Raw genomic sequence first — 21,396 nt, 5'->3', positions numbered from 1 at the left:
TGAGGAATTTAAGTGCTCTCAATTCCTATCGAGTTTCATCGATCTTACCGCATTATTTAATAAACAAAAAAAGCTCTTGAAATATCGGATCTTAACGAGACATTTTCACGTTTCATTTCGAAAGAATTTAAGCACATTTCAGGCGAAAATAACGTTTCAATAAAATTTACGATATTATTCAAAGCGGGAATTCGAAGCATCCGCCGACTAAACGGTTTAATCGAATCGCAAAAGCATGCCGTAACTTTGCTCGGATATCAAAAACAATTAGTTGCTCTGATGTTCGTTGGAACTTTCGAATCATCGAATATAGACTCGAAGCGTATTATCAAAGTGGTATTGTTTCGAAACGAAATATAGTTTGATTCGGGAGCAGCCGAGTGAAGCTTTTTGCAAAGTTGTTCTACTTTTAAGGTAAACCTTTGGACGAGAGAAACAAAAGAAACGGATCGCCGACGGAGATAATAAAGTAAATCGGCGTAATTATTCGCCCATCAAAATACGAAAAACGTGCAACGAGAACAGAAATAAAATTCCGAGTAAGTATACTTAATTCTATATAAAATTAAAATTTTATATATTCCTCCCGAAATACGCGTGGATTGTATTTAAAAACGGTAATTGCATTAAGCACGGCTATCTCGTGCAAAAAGCTCGCCTATATTTTCGAGACGCGAATCACCTGCATTCCGTAATCGAATTTCAAAAACATATAACCTCTTCACATCGGATATATCATAGCTATTCCCGCGCGGAGCGAAAGTCGATGAAGACAGCCCATCTCCCGAGAAACGCCAAACACATCGAACCTTCGTCATCAAGAGAGAAGGTTGTACTAGATAGCTTCTCGAGGATACCTCCATATAACCTCTCTCTCTCTCTCTCTCTCTCTCTCTACATAAAATTGCGCAAAGGTTGATCGAGGGTCGCAAGAGAGGAACGAGAACTGCGAAAGGTATAACGAAAACTCGAAGGAATACAAGAGGGCTATAGGTTGGAGATAGAAGTGGGGTTAGGGTAGTAGGGGGTAGTGGGTTGTGCGCGCGCGGCGCTGCTCTCTCGCGCTCGCCGCTCGAAGCGGCGTCTCAGTACACGCTCGTCCAGCTCGCGAGCCGCATCGCGTCCCTTTTGATTCTCGCAGTCGGCTTACCTTCCGTACACCTGTATCGCACCGTTGACGTAGGTATACTTCTATAGAGTATCGCAAAGCTATCGAGACACGCACGGTGTTGAAGGAAAGAATACAAGAGACAAAGGAACAAACAGTCGGACATTACGTGGGTCAGTGCGCGATGTAAGAGGCAAGCTCGGCAGCGAAGATGCGAGTTCCGCTGGTGCTGTTGGGGGGTATCGTCGTGCTCTCGGTCGCGGTGGCCAGGGCTCTGTCCTGCGTCTGCTCGCCGCTCGAGTGCGATCCCCTCGCCGACGAGGACTGTCCCGGCGGACTCACTTGGGATCCCTGCAAGTAAGCCTCTGCACTTGTTACATCAATTTCTCTTTGTCCAACGCCATCCGCACACGCCACGTGCCGACTAGCTCTGTCATTCCGAGAATTATGCTCGAGCGATCGACGTTTTTTTCTCTGCCATCAGTTATAAAAGGTTCGCGTTCGCTCGTGCCTTTAACCTAGAAAAAGCGCGGGTAAGCGATGTTATGCCGGAAACATTTTTCCCGAGAAACTCAACTTTCAATCTGAAAAGCCAATATACGAAGGGAGAGAGAGAGAGGGAGGCAAAGATGAATAATAGGTCAAACTTCGTGAACCTATACACAGCGCAAAGAGAGAGAGAGAGAGAGAGAACCCCGAGAGCTCGTGTTTTTTTAAGGTCACTCCTTATTATTTTTTCCGCGCGCGAAGGCCCCGGGACACGGTTTTTTCGCGTTCTCTCTCTCTCTCTGTGCGTCGCGTCCTGGAAATCATTTATGCCGAACCCTGGAGAGTTTCGATGGCGACGGGGAGAAAGAGATATTTTGCGCTGCTTGTTTTGTTTCGCTTCGTGTCGCGCGCCGGGGATAATGCAAGTATACACACCGGGCGGCGCATCGTGTATTATGCAATATCTATCGGCTCTCGTGATCCGAACTTCGAAGCTTGTGTATGCAAAAATTAACGCTCCCCCTCGTTTCCGTTGCCGCGGGATGAGTCTGTTTGTAAATAAATATGGCATTATCGACGCGAAATTCTCGCAGCAGCGGCTTCCACGTTGGGACCTGTTTTAGCAGTCTCTTTTTCCTAGGTTAGGTATACTATATTATAAACACCGTTACACTTTTCAGTTTGCCTAGAGGAAACTCTGTAGTGGCTTTGTTTGGCTATCGACTTTTTAGCTACTCGCTCGTGTTTACCAAAACTTTAGCTAGCATTTTGTTTTTGATGTTAAGACGAGACGGAGGGGGGCTCAGAGCTCTGCTTTGTTTGCAACGAAATTTGTCCGAGTGTATTCGTCAAAACAAACGCCCGGACATTTTTACAATTTTAATGGAAATTTTGCGATGCTCTACCTGTATTTTAGACCTATGACGTACGTTCGGACGTGAAATACGTTGCATTGTTTTCGTATTTTAAGCTGTTGTAACTCGATACTAATGATGATATCGATACTGATAACCGATGCTATTCCTCGTGAAATTGGAAGCTAATGCTCAAAGTAACATGGGATTTTCGTAATAATACATGGTTAATACGTAAGTACTATAGTTCTTTCCCGTTTTAAAAACTTTTTCCCTTTCTAGTACATTCGCTTTTACAGATAAAAAAAGAAACATCGCACGAGAGCAAAAAACCTTTGCCATTGAGTCACTGCAGGGAACGGATAAATTCATATTTCTTTTTTTACTTTTTATCGTGCTGCGCCGTGCTGAGTTCCATACATCCACGAATAAAAATTCGTTTGACCAAGCGCGTTCTTCACGCGATGCACCTGATATTAATAAAATTTATATTAAACAAAATATGTCGATATTTTCACTCGAATTTGAAATTCGAGTGGCTTTGGCTTTTGGCCTGACATTGAAATTCTCAGCTGAAAAAAAAAGATTATTATGGCGCAAAGCGTTTTCGCGCTTGAAATAATTTAGTTTAACTTTGCACGCAAATACATCAGCTTTGATGTAAATATTAGCTGACGCGAGTTTCAAACGTTGACACGGGCGTTTCAAAGGGACGCCGCGTTTTAATAGTATTGCTCTGTATAGCTTTTCTCGGATATATATTCATCCTGTTCCAAGCCAGCAATTTGCTTTTTTGACGTTAAAACGCAGTGTATCCCCCGTCAGAATACTTTTGTTAGTAATGTTGATTACCGCGTATTAAGGGGCTGTACCATGGATTATTCGTAAAATTCACGCGTTTATTTTGTTGCCTTTTATCTTTTTAATGTTCTGTCATATACGCATATTCTCGGCGGATAACGATCTCTATAACTCATCGAATAAATGTGACTTTGCAGCGCAACCACGTAAATCCTCTTTTGAGCTTTTTATAAGGATATATTATATTTACATGTGTATGCGTGTGTGTATTGTAGCTGTATGGGGTCGAATTTTATTATTGTGCATTTTCTTCTGAAAGCCTGAATTTTTCCCGGTTATTTTTATCTTCAATTTAAAATTGAGATTCACTCGCCTTGGATCACGGATAGCGCTTCGACGTGTGAAAGCGTTATTTCACGAGCTTTAAAAACTTTTAAAAAGTAATCTCCTTGAAAAAAATTCACCTATACCGGGAATTATTTTAACTCACGGGTCATTTTTTTCCTATAACGAGAGCGACCCGCTGTCCCTAATCGTCCTCTCGAAATTACCCGCGAACTCGAATATCTCAAGAGCCAAAAGTAAAAAAAAGAGCATTCGATCCGCTTCTCCGAAAAGCCGTGCAAGTAATGCTTTGGCGTAGCTGCAAACCGGCGAACTCTGAAATTCGCCCTGAAATTCATATCTCGACCCTGCGGATATTTATCAAGTTTCGCCAACGTTAAATTACGGACCACGACTAGCTCTCGCTCTCTCGACTGAAGCTATATGTCCTCCTCTCTCTCTCTCTCTCTCTCTCTCTCTCTCTCTCTCTCTCTCTCTCTCTTGCGTCCACACATATCTCATTCTACATATTTTGCGCGTAGCTGTCCCGGATAATTAAGCCGCAAAATCTGCGGCGACCTGAAAACCACACGCTGGGGGGAGGGGGGGAGTCCGGAGTTAACGTGGAGAGGTTGGACTAGAGAACCGGAATGTCCGCGGCTAAACGGGGGAAAAAGGGGGAAAATCAACGGTCATGCATAAGTAAGGATGTAGTGGCCGGAATGAAAGCTTGAAAAATATACACAGAGGAAAAGGCGATGCTTTCGACACCAGCTCTCGAGTGTCCGTGGGATTATCGACGACCGCTAATGCGTATACTAACCCACCTGTGCGCCTCTAGCATATAGCACCTGGACGATATTGCTCGCAGCGTATAGCGTCAACGTTTTTCCACCTCACCGGCGTGTCTCGCGCATTACTTTTTTTACGCGCTCCGATATTTTATTATTCAAATTTGCGCGTGACGAATAAATAATTCATCCCCGAGCAGTATGGTTCTCTGTCTCGCGGGTGTATGCGAATACTACTCCGGGAATTTCGCGGACTGTTTCTCTCGGCGCTCTCGTTCGGCGGCACATGTACGCCCAATAAAATCAATAATTTATCGGTGTACACGCGAGAGAAAGTATATAGGCGAGCTTTACACCGACGACCTTGCTGACGATTCTCCTGTCAATACACGCGCGTGTCTTCGTGTGTTTTCTCTTTCTCTCATTTTAAAGTGGGGAAATTTCCTCGGCTGAGCTTCGCCTGCGCGGATCTGGGATTTTTGCCGTTTTCGCGAAAAAGTCGTAAGGCTTCCAGGCCGTATGCTGAGTTGACGAGTTTTCGATTGTTTTCCCTTGCTTTCTCTCTCGGGGCTGAGCGAAAGGAATATCGGAGATTCGGATACGGATGCGTTTAATGCTCTGCGATAGAGGAAATTCGAAAGGGATGCTTCGCTACTGCTGCGCATCTAATATTTTCCAGAGCTTTTTTCTCCCCTTCCTCTCGTTGTTGAATTTAATTTAACCGGTTTATTGGGCGATTCGAGAAGAAAGATGCGCGAAATCCGGAACGTTAATTAATGAATTTTAAATGCGGTAAAAAAGACCGCGCGCGGTACTTTTTTTGAAGTGCGCTTTAAACTTTTTCTATGCCTCGTGTTACTTGAAAAGCTGCAGCGATTTTTCATTCGAACGCGGCATTGGCGGAGAAACTTGTAATGAATAAATTTTAATTGCGCTTGTGCATAAAACGCGTTTATCGTCGTGTGGGAAATTAAGGAGATATTAAAAACGAGATATTCTCTATCCAAAAGAGTTAATGATTCAAGCTCTGAATGTGATATCATATCGAAGGAGAGAACGAGAAATGAGAAATACACGTATAATACGTATCCGAGAGGTAATGAATTTTTCAGTAACTGTTCGCCCAAGATGAATTTCGCGTGTTGTGACTAATATATCCCGACATAAATATACTTTTATATATGGAGCCCAGAAAGCTGCGAATGCGGCGCAAGCGTTCAATTTCATTTAGTTGAAATTTATGATTCAAAACGCAAAGGCGCACAGCCTCAACTCTATCTCTCTTTCTCGCGAGCGTTATATGAATTCGCCGTCTTTGTTATTAAAAAACGTGTTTTGTACTATATTTCGTTTGCCGTTTTGTAAAGAATGAAAATTGCACGCTTAGTTGAGAACAATATGGCTCGTTTAAAATCTTTTTCGCGTTACTGGAAAATCTTTTCGTATTAATTATATGAAAATTGTAAAATGTTAAGGACAAAGCGCCCAAACTAGCAAGCCTGGATCTGATGAAAAGGCTTGCAGGAGATTGATTATATTCCAGTGATATTGTGATTTGTATTGCAAGGTTCGATGGAAAAATCATTCCGAGCTATTATAAATTACAGCAATATGAATATTTCATCGAACAATGAGCTATAGAAATGAAAAATACGTATTCATATGCATTAATTAAATCTGCTATTTTATACGTAAAACAATTCAAATACACCTCACAAAGCAATGTATGCAAACGTAAATATGCCATCGCTGCATTCGCCTTTCAGCGTATTCAAGAAAAAACTGCTCGATACACACGCGAAACTTCGAAGAAAACATACATCCGTCGTTTCGGTCATCGCTCAATATTGCTTTTCCACACACATACACAGCAGGCAGCGGCAAAATCCTTGCTCGAATTCCAAAACATTTTTCCAAATACATCGCGATGTCAAACACGCGCTTGAAAAACGTTCGCCGGCATTTCTCATAATCCCGCCTCCCTCAAAAAGAGTACAACACGGCGCACTCTTTCGCTAACCCAAATTCGCGCGCGCGCGTTCTCCACGTCGCGATACACTGCGGCGCACGCGATATCGAACCTGCGTCACTCAGTCCTCCTCCTGCGCAATTTTTTTTTTCGCTAAAACAGCTCGTCGCGTGTATGTGTGTACAAGCCTCACGCGAGTAAGTCCGATATAAAAAAAAAGAAAAAAATGCTCTTAAGAGTTCGGGATCGCGTGCGACGACGACGACGACAAGTTTCCTCTCTCTCTCTCTCTCTCTCTCTCTCTCTCTCTCTCTCTCTCTCTCTCTCTCTCTCTCTCTCTCTCTCTCTTTCTCCGATGTGCCACCACGGCGTAACTTTTTTTCCGGCACTCTTCGCGGGAGCTGTTTTATTTCCCGAGTGTCGGCCTCCGCACTCGGGCGCGTTAGTGTAAAAAAAGGAAGCGGCGAACGATACGAGTAGTCGGCGTTGGCTTAGTTTTTGTCGGCTTCCAAGTGGGGGGGATATTGGCGTCGATCGTCGGGTGCGATTATCCGGTGGTTTGCGGAAGCTCTCTCTCCCTCTAGTGAAATATATCGCGCTCTAGCGACTGAGGGGCGGTAATAATCGGGCTCTAATTAGACTGAAAAACGAGGGGCTTTCGTGATTCTTCGAGTTCGTGCGAGCGCTGCTGTGTTGGAGTATATGGTTTCCGTCACTGTGCTGATTAGCGGATTTGAAAATAAGGAACGAAAGGCTGGATTATTACTCACTGCTTGCGAATTGAATTTACTTTCGAGGCTGAGAAGTTTCGTAGTAATTCTGAATGTACTCTAAACGATACGAATTTTGAACATTTTTTGAACTCGGCGCTTCTCTCAAAAACCACCAATTACACACAGCCGTGGTCGTCTTGCAAGAAAACTCACTTTTCAGGCCAGCGCTTTTTCGTAAAGCGACCGTTTGAGAAAAACTAACTTTCCGCAAAACGATTCGCTTCCATGCTAATTCGACAGAAACGCAAAGTTCTGGAAAAAAAGTGAACAGGCCACTTCAGCTATCTCCGCACACTCTCTATATACGCACTTGCGCAGGCATGTTGAGAGAGAGAGAGAGAGAAAAAAAAAAGAAATCGAGAGGTAAAACAAAGGGCAGACAGGCAGGCAGCTCGCGATCGATTACATCTGTCTCTCCGGCCCTAAAAAATCTGGGGCATCTATCGGAAATTGTTTAGCATGCGCGTATCGTTGTTGTTGTTGCTGCTGCTGTTCTCTCCCTCTGCACATTCGCTAGATTACATTCCGCTATAGACGCAGCAGCAGCAGAAACAGGAGCACACGTCGAAATAAATTGCGCGAGCTCGTCTGCCAATATATACAAGGAGAAACTTTAAGTGGCTTGTTTTTATGCGCTAAAGAATGTCTATATCTCTCAGCTCCTTCTTTTTTCCGCTCGCTTTTACGCTCGCTTTGAAAGAGCCGGGCCCGTACGTCTCGTTTTTATCAGATGAAAGGGGCGCGCCGTATCCCTCAATTAAACTTCAAAACGTTCAAAGTGCTTATCGCTTCGCTGCTGCTGCTCTCTATCTCCTTATCCTCCCTCAAAATGCTATTTACCTGATGTTGCCGCGCGCGTTCGAGGCTTGTCATAAATATTATAAAAAGTTTTATCGCGCGCGACAGCGAGTCGGCAACTTTTTTTCTTCTCCTTTCCCTCGTCGTCCGGCTTTCGTATTTTTTTTAACGACTCTTTTTCTTACAGATGTTGCAAAGTGTGCGCACGAGTCGAGGGCGAGCCGTGCGGCGGACTTTTCGGATTCTCCGGTAGGTGTGCCGTTGGCCTGCAGTGCTTAATTAAGAACCTGGTGCCTCATCCCCGCGAGTCCGCTGTGGACGAAGGAATTTGCACAAGTAAGTGATTTCTCTGCCTTTTTTATCTTCGAGTCGCTCTCTATTTCGTTTTTTTTTCTTCTTCTTCTCCTCTCGTGGCTGCTATGTCGCTCTTTTTATACAGTCGTTGTCGAGACGGTTGTTGTTGTTGTTGTTGTTGTTGCGGTTGTTGCGGTACGGAGGCGACGGATTCAATTAAGGTTTCATTGCTGCTGCGCGCTGCACTTTTTTCTGTTCTTCAGGGAAATACCGGAGGGGTTTAACGCTGCCGTTGGTTTTGGACTTTTTCATTTGAAAGCGTTTGTTTATCGCGTCTTATTTTGGAATGACTGACAATCCTTTTTTTTCTAATTTCGATTTAGTCTCATTTAACAGGGTGAGGGTTTCTATTATATTCTATTTTTAGAAATTATTTTATTATTCAACCATGTAATCCACAATCCCTATTACAACTAGCGCGCCACGCGCGGCCTTGCGGCCGCGTTGGCGTGCCGCCTTGCATCGCGAAGCGATGCCTTATGCGCAAAACGCTCGCGTTTTGCGCACGCTGAAAAAAAACACAGTCGTTTCTGCTGTAAAGTCCGGTAGTTTTAACCGTTCTGCCACCGTAACTACTGTTCAGTAAGAACAACGGTCTGCCACTGGTAGTTTTAACGAGTCGCGACTCGTAAAATTGGTCGCTTTCGCAGGACACCAGCAAAAACAACCGAACTGATTCTTTAAAACTGCTGAACTCTACGGTAATCTTGGCGAGTCTTCGTACAATGACGGATTACTGGTGCGAGTTCAGTTAAAATGGCTGTGTTTTTTTTTCAGTGCATAAGGCACGACCGCTGACGCTCACGCTTCGCGTTTGTAATGCCTGTCGGTGCTTATACAGTATTATCCTGTTTTTTTTTTCAATATTGTTGTCAAAGTTTTGATTGGTATTCTTCTGGCGGTCATCAACACTATCATCAAAACTACTGGAAAATTAGTAACTTATTTGTATTTGTATCAATTATTTATTTTTGTTTGTAGATATTCTTAAAATATATCTTATTTTAATTTTATTCTATTCTAATTTCAGATAAATAATACAACACTTTTGTATCGCAGTTTTCAAGAGGAAGTAAACAAAAGGATGATATTTCGTTTGTAGGATTTCAATTAGAAAATTGATTGTTTAGGTATTTAGCATAGTTTAGAGGGATGTAGTAATCTACTTAGAGCTTTTATCAATCTAAGCAATTTTCTTTATTGAGTTTAGGTTTTTCTAGTTCAGTATATACACTTGAATTTTGAAAGTGAATTGTACTGATTCAGCTTAAATGTTTTATGGCAAATAATCGATTTTTTAGCTGTAAAAAATCGATTTTGGGCTGTAAACCCGAGTTCTAAGCATTTCCATGATTTGATGTTAATGGGAAAAAGTTGTATTTTTCAAAGATCTATAACTTTTCCATTTAACTTTTTTTTTTGTAGAATGCTTAGAATTCGACTTAGAGCTAAAAAACCGTTTTTAGCGATTTTTGGAGGTGACCGCATTCTGCGTATACGTGCAGGATCAAGTCCAAAATAAATCTATCAGCTTAGTATTACGAGGGGAGTTCGCACACAAATTTTTAGCCCGATTGATTAAAGTCTTTCCGAGATAATCGCATCACAGGAAAGTTTTTATTAAAAAAACGCTTAAAAATCGAACAAATTGTGCCCGCATTTCAAAACGACGTAGAGGATCGGGATAAAAAAAATAGTTTTTTAGCTTTTGCAAAAGGAGACTTCTCCTAAAATTTCAGCCCGATCGGTCGAAAATTGCGTAAGATATCGCATCTCACACATTTTTCGCACACGAAACTATAAGGCACTTCCGTGTTGCGGTCGTGCCTAAAAAGGAGAATTTAAAATTAATAGAACGGACATATCAGAGCGAGAAGGTTTCCAATCAATGTCGATTTCGAATGTATCCCTTCATTTATTCAGCAAAATGAATTCCCAAAATACATTTCGAAATAAATCCCGCGTTTGCATTTTTTACTTTTCTATAATAAAATCCTCTAAATTGAAATTTCCCAAAAAAAATCCGTCTGAAATTTCAGCATTCGGATATAAAGTAACCCGTTTGGCCTGCTCCTGTTGTACAGCTGCGCGGAACACGATAAATATTTGTACGCGGAAACGGGGTGTATTAATTTTTTTTTAGATTGCCTTCGATTGCCCGCGCACGCGCTCGTATGCAAATCGAGCCTGTCCCTCCAGTCTCTCTCTCTCTCTCTCTCTCTCGCTCTCTCTCTCTCTCTCTTGAAATTTAAAATCTACAATTTAAAATAACAACGACACAGGACACAAGTGTTCATCGTATTATACGCGCATCTGTACACTCGTTCTTCCTCCGAAAATACACGGCATCGCGAGGGCGTTTGTATCGACGTTCCTGAATATTCACGGTCATCAATAAAACAACCTGTATAGTTGATAATGTTGGCTCGCTTTCAACTCTTCAAAGAAATGCAGATTCTGATAATATATTCATATATCTCCGTTTTCAGGATGAATAATGCAAGTCATTCCGGCGCTTCCAAGCCACTTATCAGCGCGGCGGGGAAAAAATGCTGGATAAATCGCATTCGCATTCGCGTGGAACGACCTCGTGAATCCTATAGCGATACAAATCAAAAGTCGCGCAAGAGCGAAAGAGAAGAAGAAGAAGTCAAATCTCAGTCTCTCGCTCTCTTCCTCCGCAGAACAGGGGGGAAAAACGCAGCGACGATCGCGATTACGAGAATCGTTATGGCGTCGTTTGCCGCGCAGGGGTAATTGTCCGCGGGAAAAGAGAGAAGACGCCGCGGAGATTGCTCTGTGTGTGTGTGCCTGTGTGTGTATGTGTATGTGAGAGTATATTACGCCGATAGGAGAAACGCCAGCGCTGCCACGGCTGCTTACTCTGTATTCATGAAAAATATCGTGCGGCCGGAGTAAATTAGCTCGGATTCCGGATATTTACGCTCGTAGTGTGCGTGTACGGCTACAGCACCCATATACATGTATATAGTTGCTCCCTGATGAGAGAAAAGAAACCATGCGGTATCTCTCTCGAGATTTTCCAGCGACTCTATACCTATGTATAGATCGAGAGAGCAAACGTGTTTCAGCGTTCCTCTCTCGGGCTTTTAAAGTTCGACGTAGTTCTAAATACTAATTTGTTCTAATTGGCCGAACGTATAAATTATCCTGCGATCGGCTCTTAATTATACCAGCAGCCGCCGACCTTTTTCTCTATACGTAAGCTACACACACGCGCGCGCGTTCGTCCGACCTAACCCGGAGGTTACTACTGGCGCTCTATACCGCGGCACAACTTTAACTCCTCGATTTTCCACTCCTCCGCCGGCGCAATCGAACGTTTCGTTTTGGGAATATAAGCGAGTGAATAACGATTTCCCCCCGAGAGAGGGAGCGACGCGTTGTTACGTGTCTTCGACCTACAAAAACTCGCATGCTCTCGTTAAATCCGAGAGAGAGAGAGAGAGAGAGAGAGAGAGAGAGAGAGAGAGAGAGAGAGAGAGAGAAGCGAAGAGAAAGAGCGTTTACCGGCGGGCGCGCGCGTGTACGCAACGGAATTTTTCAACTAGTTCGAAACAAGTCCACGAAGTAACGAGGAAGGTATGCAAGCGATTTTCGTACAGGCTGTACGTGTGCAGTAGGTATAGTGTATAGCTGTGCAGAGAGAAGATCCGGAATATTCGAAGCGGCGTTTAACGGGAAGCTCGGCTATCGCCGCTACAAAGCTATTGGTTATATATTTTACGGGAGCCGGATAACTAGAGCGCGGGGGCCTGGATAGCTCTCTCCTCTAGCGTCGCTCGGTGTACTCCTAGATATGCACCTGTATATCTATGTATTATAGACAAGTGACGGCGTATAACAGCAAAAGGGTTTCGACTCCGTACTGCTCGTCTCGCTCTCTCTCTCTGTATCTAATCTATATAGAGATGAAGTGGCTTTCCGTACGTCGAGTCAAAGCTAGCGAGTCTGTCTGTACGTGTTCACGCAGATATAACGTCGCGATGCTCCTTTGCCGCTAAGTAAGGAGCTTTCGAGAGAGAGAGAGGCGCGTATATGCGCATCGAGTTGGAGAATCAATGATATCGCTTGGCGAATTGAGCGAAATCGAGTGTAGGGAAGAAAAAACTGACGCAGTCGTTTAAGGGTGTGAAACTTCCCGTGCACGCTTTTAAAAACTCGTTGAAAATAATTAGTCCCCGAACACGTACGTCTGGCTTCCCCGTGTCCAGTAGTTCGAGTCAACGTACGGGCGGCCTCTCGCATCTCACGCACGGTTTTACCGACTGATCGGGCCTAGAAAGTAGCGTTATTTTTTACAAATTGATCTCGTGCGAGAACTCGAAAGATAAACTCCTGTCGATGCAGCGTATAACGTCGTAGCGCACACATCCTTCTATTTCGCGCTGCTTCTTATACAGAGAGTGGATAGAGAGAAGGAAAAACGCATAGATAGCGTTCCTTCTGGCATTATGCACACCGAGAGAGAAATAGACTCCAGCCGCGCGCGTTCTTCCTCTTCTTCTCTGAAGATGCAAAGTTCGCAGCAGCGGAAAAGGCTCTTTTATACACGCGGGTTTACTTATTTTTTTCCTATCTCTCTCCCTCTTTTCTCTCTCCGCGCTTTTCCGATATTCGCATGTACAGCGAGCTGGTTATCGAGAGAGGCCGGGCTTTTCTCTTCGTACTTACCGCACAAACGAACAACTTTTCCCTCTCTTATCTCTCCCTTTCTATCTCCGTCGGCGCCGCTGTCATTCGCATTATAGGATCCATTCGCCCATGGCAGAAGAAAACGTTCCGCGCGCAGTGTCTTTCCCTTTTCTCTCTCGATAAATTATTTACTCTGCGCCTCGCAACGCTCGCAAAAGAGAAGCCTGTCTCTCGATAATTGCCGCACGAATATCTGCATATCTCACTCGAAACTTTGCCTCGTTCCCCCCGTAGATCGTGTCCATGCGCTTGCGTACATGCATGGGCTATTATCCGAGGGCCGGTTATACTATATATTTGCATATTCGCCGAGGCGCGAGCAATGTGCTAGGAATTAACGTACGGCGCCGCGCATCGCTGCTGACACACACGTGTACACTCTTTTATACAAGCAACCTGCGCGTGTTTTTCCCCTGCACCCATTGTCCACACACGCATGCTTGTACAGCTCGGAGCCGTTGCGCGATCGAGTTATGAAATTCAATTCAAACAGGCTGGAGGCGGCGGCGAGTTACGAATAAAAACTCGCTCGAATAAAGGGCTGGCGCATATGCAAAGCAGCACCCGATGAACGCGCTCGAGAGCTCGTCTTACACACGGCAGCGGATGCTGTTTATATACCTCTACACTGCACATATACAACGATCTCGCTCGCGTGCGTCAATTATGAGCGAACGCGCCCGGAAATGTAATTTATTTCGTCCGTTCAGCTCTTCTGCGAGAACGAGCTTTGTATTTACGGATGATGCTGTGCTCCGCGCAAGGAGATGGATAGATAGAGAGATGAGTGGAATAATACATATTCGGTCTGACCTATATTCTCACTCGAGAAATATTAAATTTGCCTTTTCCCTCAGTCGACGCGAGAGCGTGTTATATGTTTTATAAATTTGAAGGAGATGCGCTTTATTAACTGCGCGATAGGGGCCGAGGAGGACGGGGCAAAAAGGCAGTAAAGGGTTCTGTCTGTCGATTCAATTAAACGAGAAAGAGAGGAAGACGCGCCGTCGCGTTTGTGTATTTCCGAGAGAGAGAGAGAGAGAGAGAGAGAGAGAGAGAGAGAGAGAGAGAGAGAGAGAGAGAGAGAGAGAGCGAATGGAATGGAAAATAGCTTTCATTTTTATTTCATTCCGTGGGAGTGGGAGAGAGGTATGCAGCCTCCTGTTCCTGTGTGTGCGAGCTTGAATGGGTATTATGAAGCTCCGGCTCTCGCTTGTTTTTACCTATATTCGAGAGCTTTTTTATGGAGTTTTATTGGGTAAGCTGCATAATTGAGCGAAACTATTCGCACTCGAATTTACGTCGGAGAGATAGAATTGATTGGTATAGGGTTTTTCAAGATTTTATTTCGTTACCGCGTTCCATTGATCGTTTTTTACAACATCCGTGTTTTCACGCAATAATTTAAAACTTTTCGTTTCAGAAATCCCAGGCAGAACGAGAAGGCACTGTCCGCAGAGTCCACGGCTGTCCGAGCCAGGTTGCAACCTAGTCGGCGAAGGCTCGTCGTCGGGGACGGGGACGGATCCATCCGGCGAGGACGGCTCCGAAAATGCAGACCAGGACGCCGGCAAGTGCGTCTGCGGACAGCCGGTGCTTTGGTGTCCCGAGGAGCCTCAGCCCTACATGTACAAGACGAGGCACGAGTGCGAACTAAACCTGGCGGCCAAGATGGCGTACGGTAGGTTGAGCTGCCTTTTTCCTCTTCTCCATGCACGCATTAATCGCCTGCACATTTCGCTTATTTCCTGACGCGGAAGCGCCGGAGATTATGTTCACGACTGCGCGAAAGGGGATTAAGGACGTCTAGTCTGACTTGATCCCGGATTATGCTACTTATATTTTCTCCCGGCGGCGCCGGGCGCATATATAACGAGGGCATTTTAATGATTCGAGATGGAGACGGTTTCGAGTTCAATTACGAAATTACGAGCGACGAAGGGAATCTCTCGCAGAAGAAATAGAAAGAAATCATCGCGGGGCCGTTACTCACCGAGCTAACTACTAGCACCAATTACCGCGACAAAGAGGATACAATTGGAGTGCGAATACATTTGTTTGGGGTAGGCAACCGAGGCACCTGATGAAAAAATCAAAGTTAGTTTTACTTAGCGCACGCGGAAGTAGGGCACGGGAAGGACAGAGAGAGAAAGAAAGGAGGCAAGTCATTCGCTGGTCAAAGCAGTAGCTTCGCAAAGAGGAAGAGAAAGCCGTTGGAAAGAAAGAAAGAAAGAAAAGAATGAAAGTTGTGTAAGCTCAAAAGAAGTTGGCGTGTTTCCTAGTCAATGCACCCTCACTTACAGCAGCACGTGTATACACAGCGACCCACGCAAGCGCAGCGAAAAACAATGGCGCGAGAGGAGCCACGTTGCTCTTGTTTCTTCTCTCTCCGCAGCAGGTATCTTTCATTTAGCTCCTCGTCGTCGCCGAAAGATCAGGACGAGACGTTGGCCGGGTGCGCTAATGAAAAGAAAACATAAATAGAACTCGCCGTCGACGACGACGCCGCGCTGTGGTGTCGTTAATGAGAAAACGACGTGAGCCGCGAGCGCGTTCTTTTTTCACTCTCTCTCTCTCTCTCTCTCTCTCTCTCTCTCTCTCTCTCTCTCTCTCTCAGACTCGGCCCTTATTTTTAGATTTCAAACGTGCAATACAGATAGGTCTATGACCAAACCTTAAATGTACAGCGTAATATTAGAAAAGTTTTATGTGATAATTAAATATGACGAAATGTGATTTTATGTGACGGTATTTTTATAGATTTTATTTTCTCTTGTTAGACTGTATGCGACACAGTCTTTGTGATATATATTGTATTATTTTTTGCTTTTAGCAAATAAAGACCTCTCTCTCTCTCTCTCTCTCTCTCTCGCTCTCGCTCTCGCTAATGCCATTCTTTTCATATTTTTCGTTATCTCCTGTGTACTCACCGGGTCTAGCGAGTTAGCGTACAACGAGAATCAGCAATTACGCAGCCGTGGCAGGAGGCCCGAGGTCTCCCTTTTTTTCCCTCCTTGTATTGTTCGAGCCTCGTAAATTTCAAATTACGCTTCCCGGACTTTATAACCGCGCGATGAATGACGCATGGCTATTATGCACAGTCGTTTGCATCGTCGAACGAGTCCATAGATTGACGGCTGCAATGATTGATGAGACGAGCTTTATCGCGCGTCATTATACCGTGGCTGTTTGTGCGCATAGTAGCTAAATAAACGGCGAGGGTATTTTGTTTAACGAAGCCGGCCTCGCATTACAGCAGCCAAGCGCTGAAATCTGATTGGTTATTTTGAATGGCGCGCGGGCGGGAGGCAGATGCTTACTTCCGACTCTGCTTTGCAAAACAATTTGTGCCGCGGTCCATCAATATTATTGAATTTCCTATACGTGGAAAACGCTGTTAGCCATAAGCACGCGCTACCTTGTAATGCGAATATTGATGGGTAAACGCATACCGGTTTTTAAGCCTCTGTCGTGTGGGTATTGATTTTCGAATGGTGTCATTATGCGTCGGACGTACATTAACTCGCTGTACGGGGAAGGGAATGTCGGTCAGTATCCCTAGGAGTTATCAGTTTCTAATTTTCTCCCGGTAGTTACAGTTTGGTATACTCTCGAGCCGTGCGGGTAGAATTAATTCTGCAAACAAAATAATCGTTAGCCCAGCCTGTTGTTCTCAAACCGAATTCCCCATCGGCTCTTTCTCGCTCCATAAAACTCTCTTTCTCAGCTCGTCTGGCAAGTCGTAGCTGCCGAAAGCAGCAGCAACAGCCAGCTGCATCGAGCCGGATAAGCGCGCGCGTGCTCGCACGCTTCTATATATAGTCGACTGCATCTCCGGTATTCCTCGTCCATACGCTCGCCAACACCATCAGCGGCAGCGGTAGTTCCGTCTCGGCGCGCCGCGCGAGTAAGTACGTTGTACAAAAGTAACTTACTTTGTTACAGAAAGTTAAATTTGATTCGGGCGAAAGTTTAATCGCGTAAGTACTCGCGCAGGGAGGTGCTTCCGGTAGTTTTCGCGCCATCGGAATCCCACACCCCCGCCGCCCTTAGAGCCGAAAGAGAGACAAAAGAAGAGAAGGAGTGAGAGAGAGAGAGAGAGAGCGACAAGTTTGCGCCCGATCGGGAAAAGACGCGCGTCGAGAATTGGCCCCGATCGAAGAGGGAGAGGGCAGAGAATCGAGGACGTGTATATGTATGCAAATTAGGAAAGACACGAGGGAGGGCACGTATACCGAGGGAAGTAGGGGAGGTCATTTCGATGCACCCCGGGTAATAACGGATTTCAGCCCTACTGCGAGCGAGTGCGCGATGCTGCTGCTGGCCCGAGGACGTCGTACATGCTGCGGAATAATTGAATCATTCTTCAAGACACATGCGCGAGCGAGTGAGTGAGAGAGTGGTGCTTGAATTTTCGAAAGGGGCGCAATTGTTGCGCGCGAGGGGATTATTTAACGAGGTTGTTCGGGGGGGGGGGGGGGGGCTCGGTTGGAATTAGCGTTTGACGCGACTGCTGCAGCGACGAGAGTTTTAAAGTGAATTTTGCCCCGCGCGTGCGCGCGCGAAATTTTTGATGCGCCGCGAATAAATCTGTCCCGGGCGAATTAATTTACTTCGTCAATTTGCCGTGAAAGGTGCGAGCGTTTTGAAATTAGGGCTGGTTAAGTGCGGCTCTTCCATAGCGATTTGAAAATTGTATTCGTGGTAAAGAGCTGATTTGAAAATGTATTCTCAAAGAGACGTGAAACTGCGAACTGCACAAATGAAACAAATTTGCCGGCTGTTCTGAAAGTACAATTCTCGTAACGAAATCGTGTTTATAAAAAGCGGACAATGTTCTTCCTTGCTACTCGCGAAAGCAGAGAAAAAAGTTATACGAGAGAGATAATTTCAACCTCGACTATCCGAAACTTCTCTCTCGCATAATTCTTTCAATTCCGCGAAACATGTCGGAACGCTTCTTTCGCGCTAATGCAAATCGCCGCGTAAAGTTTCTGCGAATCATACATTCAAATGTATTCAGCCAATGGGTAACCTTATCCACTATCTCACCTCTGCACTCGCGGCTCTATCTCCCCACCGCGCAAAAAGCCATACACTCGCCCATATCCGCAGGAACTCCGGGAAAAATAATACGATCAGCCGTATAATCTCGTATCTAATCTCTCTCTCTATACACACAGACAAGCTCGAAAATTTCCTTCCCAAGAGCACACGATTCAGATCCACGTCTCTATTCGGCCATCGTCGTCGTCGTCCTTTTCGGAATTATGCAAGGCGGTATCCGCTTAACGGCTCTCGCTCTCTCCCCGGGAGAGATAATCTCGATTAGACAATCTTCGTAACGGTCATCTTTTACGAGCGTACACGCATAACGCGTACACGCGCCTCGGCAGTGCATACAGCCAACCCTCTCCCGTCTACTTTTACATACTCGCGGAAGCTCTGACCCAATTATCCTCTCACGCGCGCGTGTGTGTATTATGTGGCTACTCTATATTTGCACGTCGTCGCATCTTTCTCCGTCTCTACTATACTCGTGACTTAATTTACCTCGGAACGGAGGGAATCGTTGCGGCGCTGCGTTTAAAGCTCGTTATCGGGTGTCATGACGCTGCGCATTTTACTGTCTTGATGCGTGTGCAAGCGGCTGTAATTAAAAGTTTCTCCGAGCTCGTCTCTTTTTATACGAGGGCGTGTAATTAACAAGCCCGGTGTATGCGGTTTTTAATTAATTAAATCGAGCGCGCTCGCAGTAGGTTGTCTTGTACAGCTTCGGAAATAACAACTGCAACAACAACGTCAGAAGCAGCAGTAGTAGAGTATAGCGAGAGGAAGAAGCCCCGGGTAATACAGTTTCAGAGAAGTAAGGTAGTAGCACAGGATGTGTTACTGCACTGGTAAAAAAAATTCTCTCTCAAACACCTCTTTCTACGAAGCTCTCGATATTGGCAAATAATTAGATCCGAGTCCGGGATAGAGATATAGAGAGAAGGCTGTGCGTGTGTGTGTGTCTGCGCACACGTGTGCGAGAAAAAGATAAGGTCCTGGAGGAGGGAAAGCTCGCCCGGAAATCCATACACACGTACACGGAATCCCGGTAATTCCACGTCTCTCTCTCTCTCTCTCTCTCTCTCTCTCTCTCTCTCTCTCTCTCGGCGATCCAATCGACTTTTTTTGCCTCTCAGCCACGTCCGATCCGCGCACACGGATATGACTAGTAGAGAAGTGCCAACTCGGCATATAGCACGGCTACGTCCTCCCCGTGCGACTTGATTTGTCTCCCGGGATAGAGAGAGGGTGAGAAAAGAAGAACGAGAAGAGAAAAAAACCAGCGGCAAAGACACGTCACGCTGTCCTCTCCCTTTCTAAATGGATTCGGACAAAGGCTCTCTCTCTCTCTCTCTCTCTCTCTTATACACGCGGAATTGAAAGTTCCTTTGACGCCCCGAGCTCAACCGCGTTTGTTAACAGGCCGTCGAGCAATCCAGCCTTGCTTCATTAACCTCGCGCCCATATCTGATAGGGTATATAATGTATCGATCGAGAGGCTTTTCCCCGCATATCTTTTTCGCAAAGCTCGTCTGTGTGTACGTGTGCGCGTACAGGTGATACGTTGTACGAAGGGCCTCGTTAATAATAGCTCGAACGCCTCGCCTGTGTATTCCATAGGGGCGCTCTGTGTATGTGTATATAGCTCGACTTTTCGATAGGCGCACACATGCACACAGAGCAGCAACAGCAGAGGCGCCGACTTTCGTATGAATTATTCTCGCTCTGCACAAGCTCGCAAGAAAGGAGATCAAGAGCAATCGCAAAAACTCGCTTGATTCACTTCGTGTCCTTTTTCCGGCGTTACTGCACGTGATATATCTCGCGCGCACTTCAGGTTTTCTATAGATGTGCGAGAGGCGCTATACACGTCGGGGAAAATTAAAGGCCGCGAGTACGTGCAGCGCCGTTATTTAGCGTGCCGGCTCTCTTTTTGCGGTCGCGAGAGCTAGGAGAGCTTTAAGAGCCTCGGCATATCTCTTTCGATTCGGAATTCTCACGGCGACGACTTTATGATGATTGCTTTTATCGGCTTCTCGTTTTGCGGTGGCGGCGGCGGCGGTGGCTTTATTGAAATTTTAGCGGCTGGCGATTCAATGTATTGGAAAAACGAGAGGGAATGTAACCAAGTTTCAGGTAAGGAGGAGGGGGTAAGGCTGTGATTTAGTTTTTGAAAGGAAACTAGCTTAGCCGTTGCGCCGATGCTGCTGCTGCGGCTGTGATCGGATTGTAAGTTTGTTGGTTAGGGTGTTTCGAGGTTGATTGGAAGATTCCAGCCGTTTTCTTCTTCTTCTTCTGCTTCTTCGATAAGAAGGAGAATAGCGGGATGTAGAGATTATCCGGCGGACGGGAGATTAATCGGTTTTACTGCAGGTCGACTCGTTAAAATCGAATGGGAGCATCAATATGCGGGCTAAACAGTTCTTAATTTAATTTTTACAAAGAATCGAACAGCGCGAATCGGCAGCGTAGTATTCACCAGAAGCATGAAACATTCAAGCAATCCTGCACGAGAATAACTGGTTCGAGACGTTCAATTCTTAACGCGTCCTCCTTTCAACTTATATCTATCGCGGTATTTCGTTTTTCCAACTGCGAGCATTAATTCACAACGAAGACTGAATCATCCAATAGCGTCTGACAATTATGACATACCGCATAACCTCACTTCAAAAACGAGAGAAGCAAATCTCAAAGAAAAAAGCTCTCCATTCCTGACCACGACAAAAAACTAAATTATCTCCTAAAGGTTAACACGCGGCGGTAAAGGGAATACGGCCTCGTATAAATTCCCGTTAAAAAGCTCCGGCGTTTTTGCGACGAGGACGACGCGCGTGTGTCAGCGGAATCCGGGGAATATTGTTTACCCGCGCGCGTACGCCGCTGGAAAAGCGCAGCTGGCCTAGATTCGTTTTATTTCAAACAGCCTCATTTACATGTAACGACAAGGGAGGGTATATGGCTCTTACACGCTCGTTAATTTTAATCCCCCTGTAATTGCATCCGGTTAGTCTAATTTCCGAAATCGGGTAGCTGCTTTTTTCCCTCCAGTTCCTCGACGTCGATGAATTATACGAGAGACGCGCGTTCGTCCATAACGCGCGAGCTTTACGGTTCCCCGTAGCTCCGACTCGAGTTTTTCCCTCGACTCGCTGGGGAAATCCTTTTGTCTGCGAGCGTGTACGGATCATCGTCCTGTGTCGCTCTCTCTCTCTCTCTCTTTTTTTACGTTTTTCCGCACTGATACGCCGTGTTTTTTCGTTCTCCTTCTCGCGATTGCCTCCTTCTCCTCGCTATATGCCCTTCGTTTTTTGCGATTCGAGGAAGCGTTATACGCACGACTCTCGACGATTAATTTACTGCACTC

The 21,396-nt window shown here is 45.4% G+C and overlaps 1 protein-coding gene across 2 annotated transcripts in view; it reads left to right on the top strand.

The window, feature by feature from the left end:
- Positions 1-1,081: 1,081 nt before the first annotated feature.
- Positions 1,082-21,396, top strand: part of LOC100677936 (cysteine-rich motor neuron 1 protein) — a 112,553-nt gene continuing 92,238 nt past the window's right edge. The window contains exons 1-3 of one of the 2 annotated variants that reach the window (XM_032598553.1): positions 1,082-1,465; positions 8,095-8,243; positions 14,401-14,658. Coding sequence is in view for 1 of the 2 variants with exons in the window: in XM_032598558.1 (XP_032454449.1) it covers positions 1,320-1,465; positions 8,095-8,243; positions 14,401-14,658 (553 nt within the window). In the remaining variant the exon portion in view is untranslated. The remainder of the gene's footprint in view (positions 1,466-8,094; positions 8,244-14,400; positions 14,659-21,396) is intronic. The other variant, XM_032598558.1, reaches the window with a different exon arrangement.

Source organism: Nasonia vitripennis, chromosome 3, assembly GCF_009193385.2.
Source record: "Nasonia vitripennis strain AsymCx chromosome 3, Nvit_psr_1.1, whole genome shotgun sequence".
NCBI classification, from domain to species: domain Eukaryota; kingdom Metazoa; phylum Arthropoda; class Insecta; order Hymenoptera; family Pteromalidae; genus Nasonia; species Nasonia vitripennis.
The sequence above is the reverse complement of the archived record's forward strand: the minus strand, read 5'-3'. Positions and strand labels throughout refer to the sequence as shown.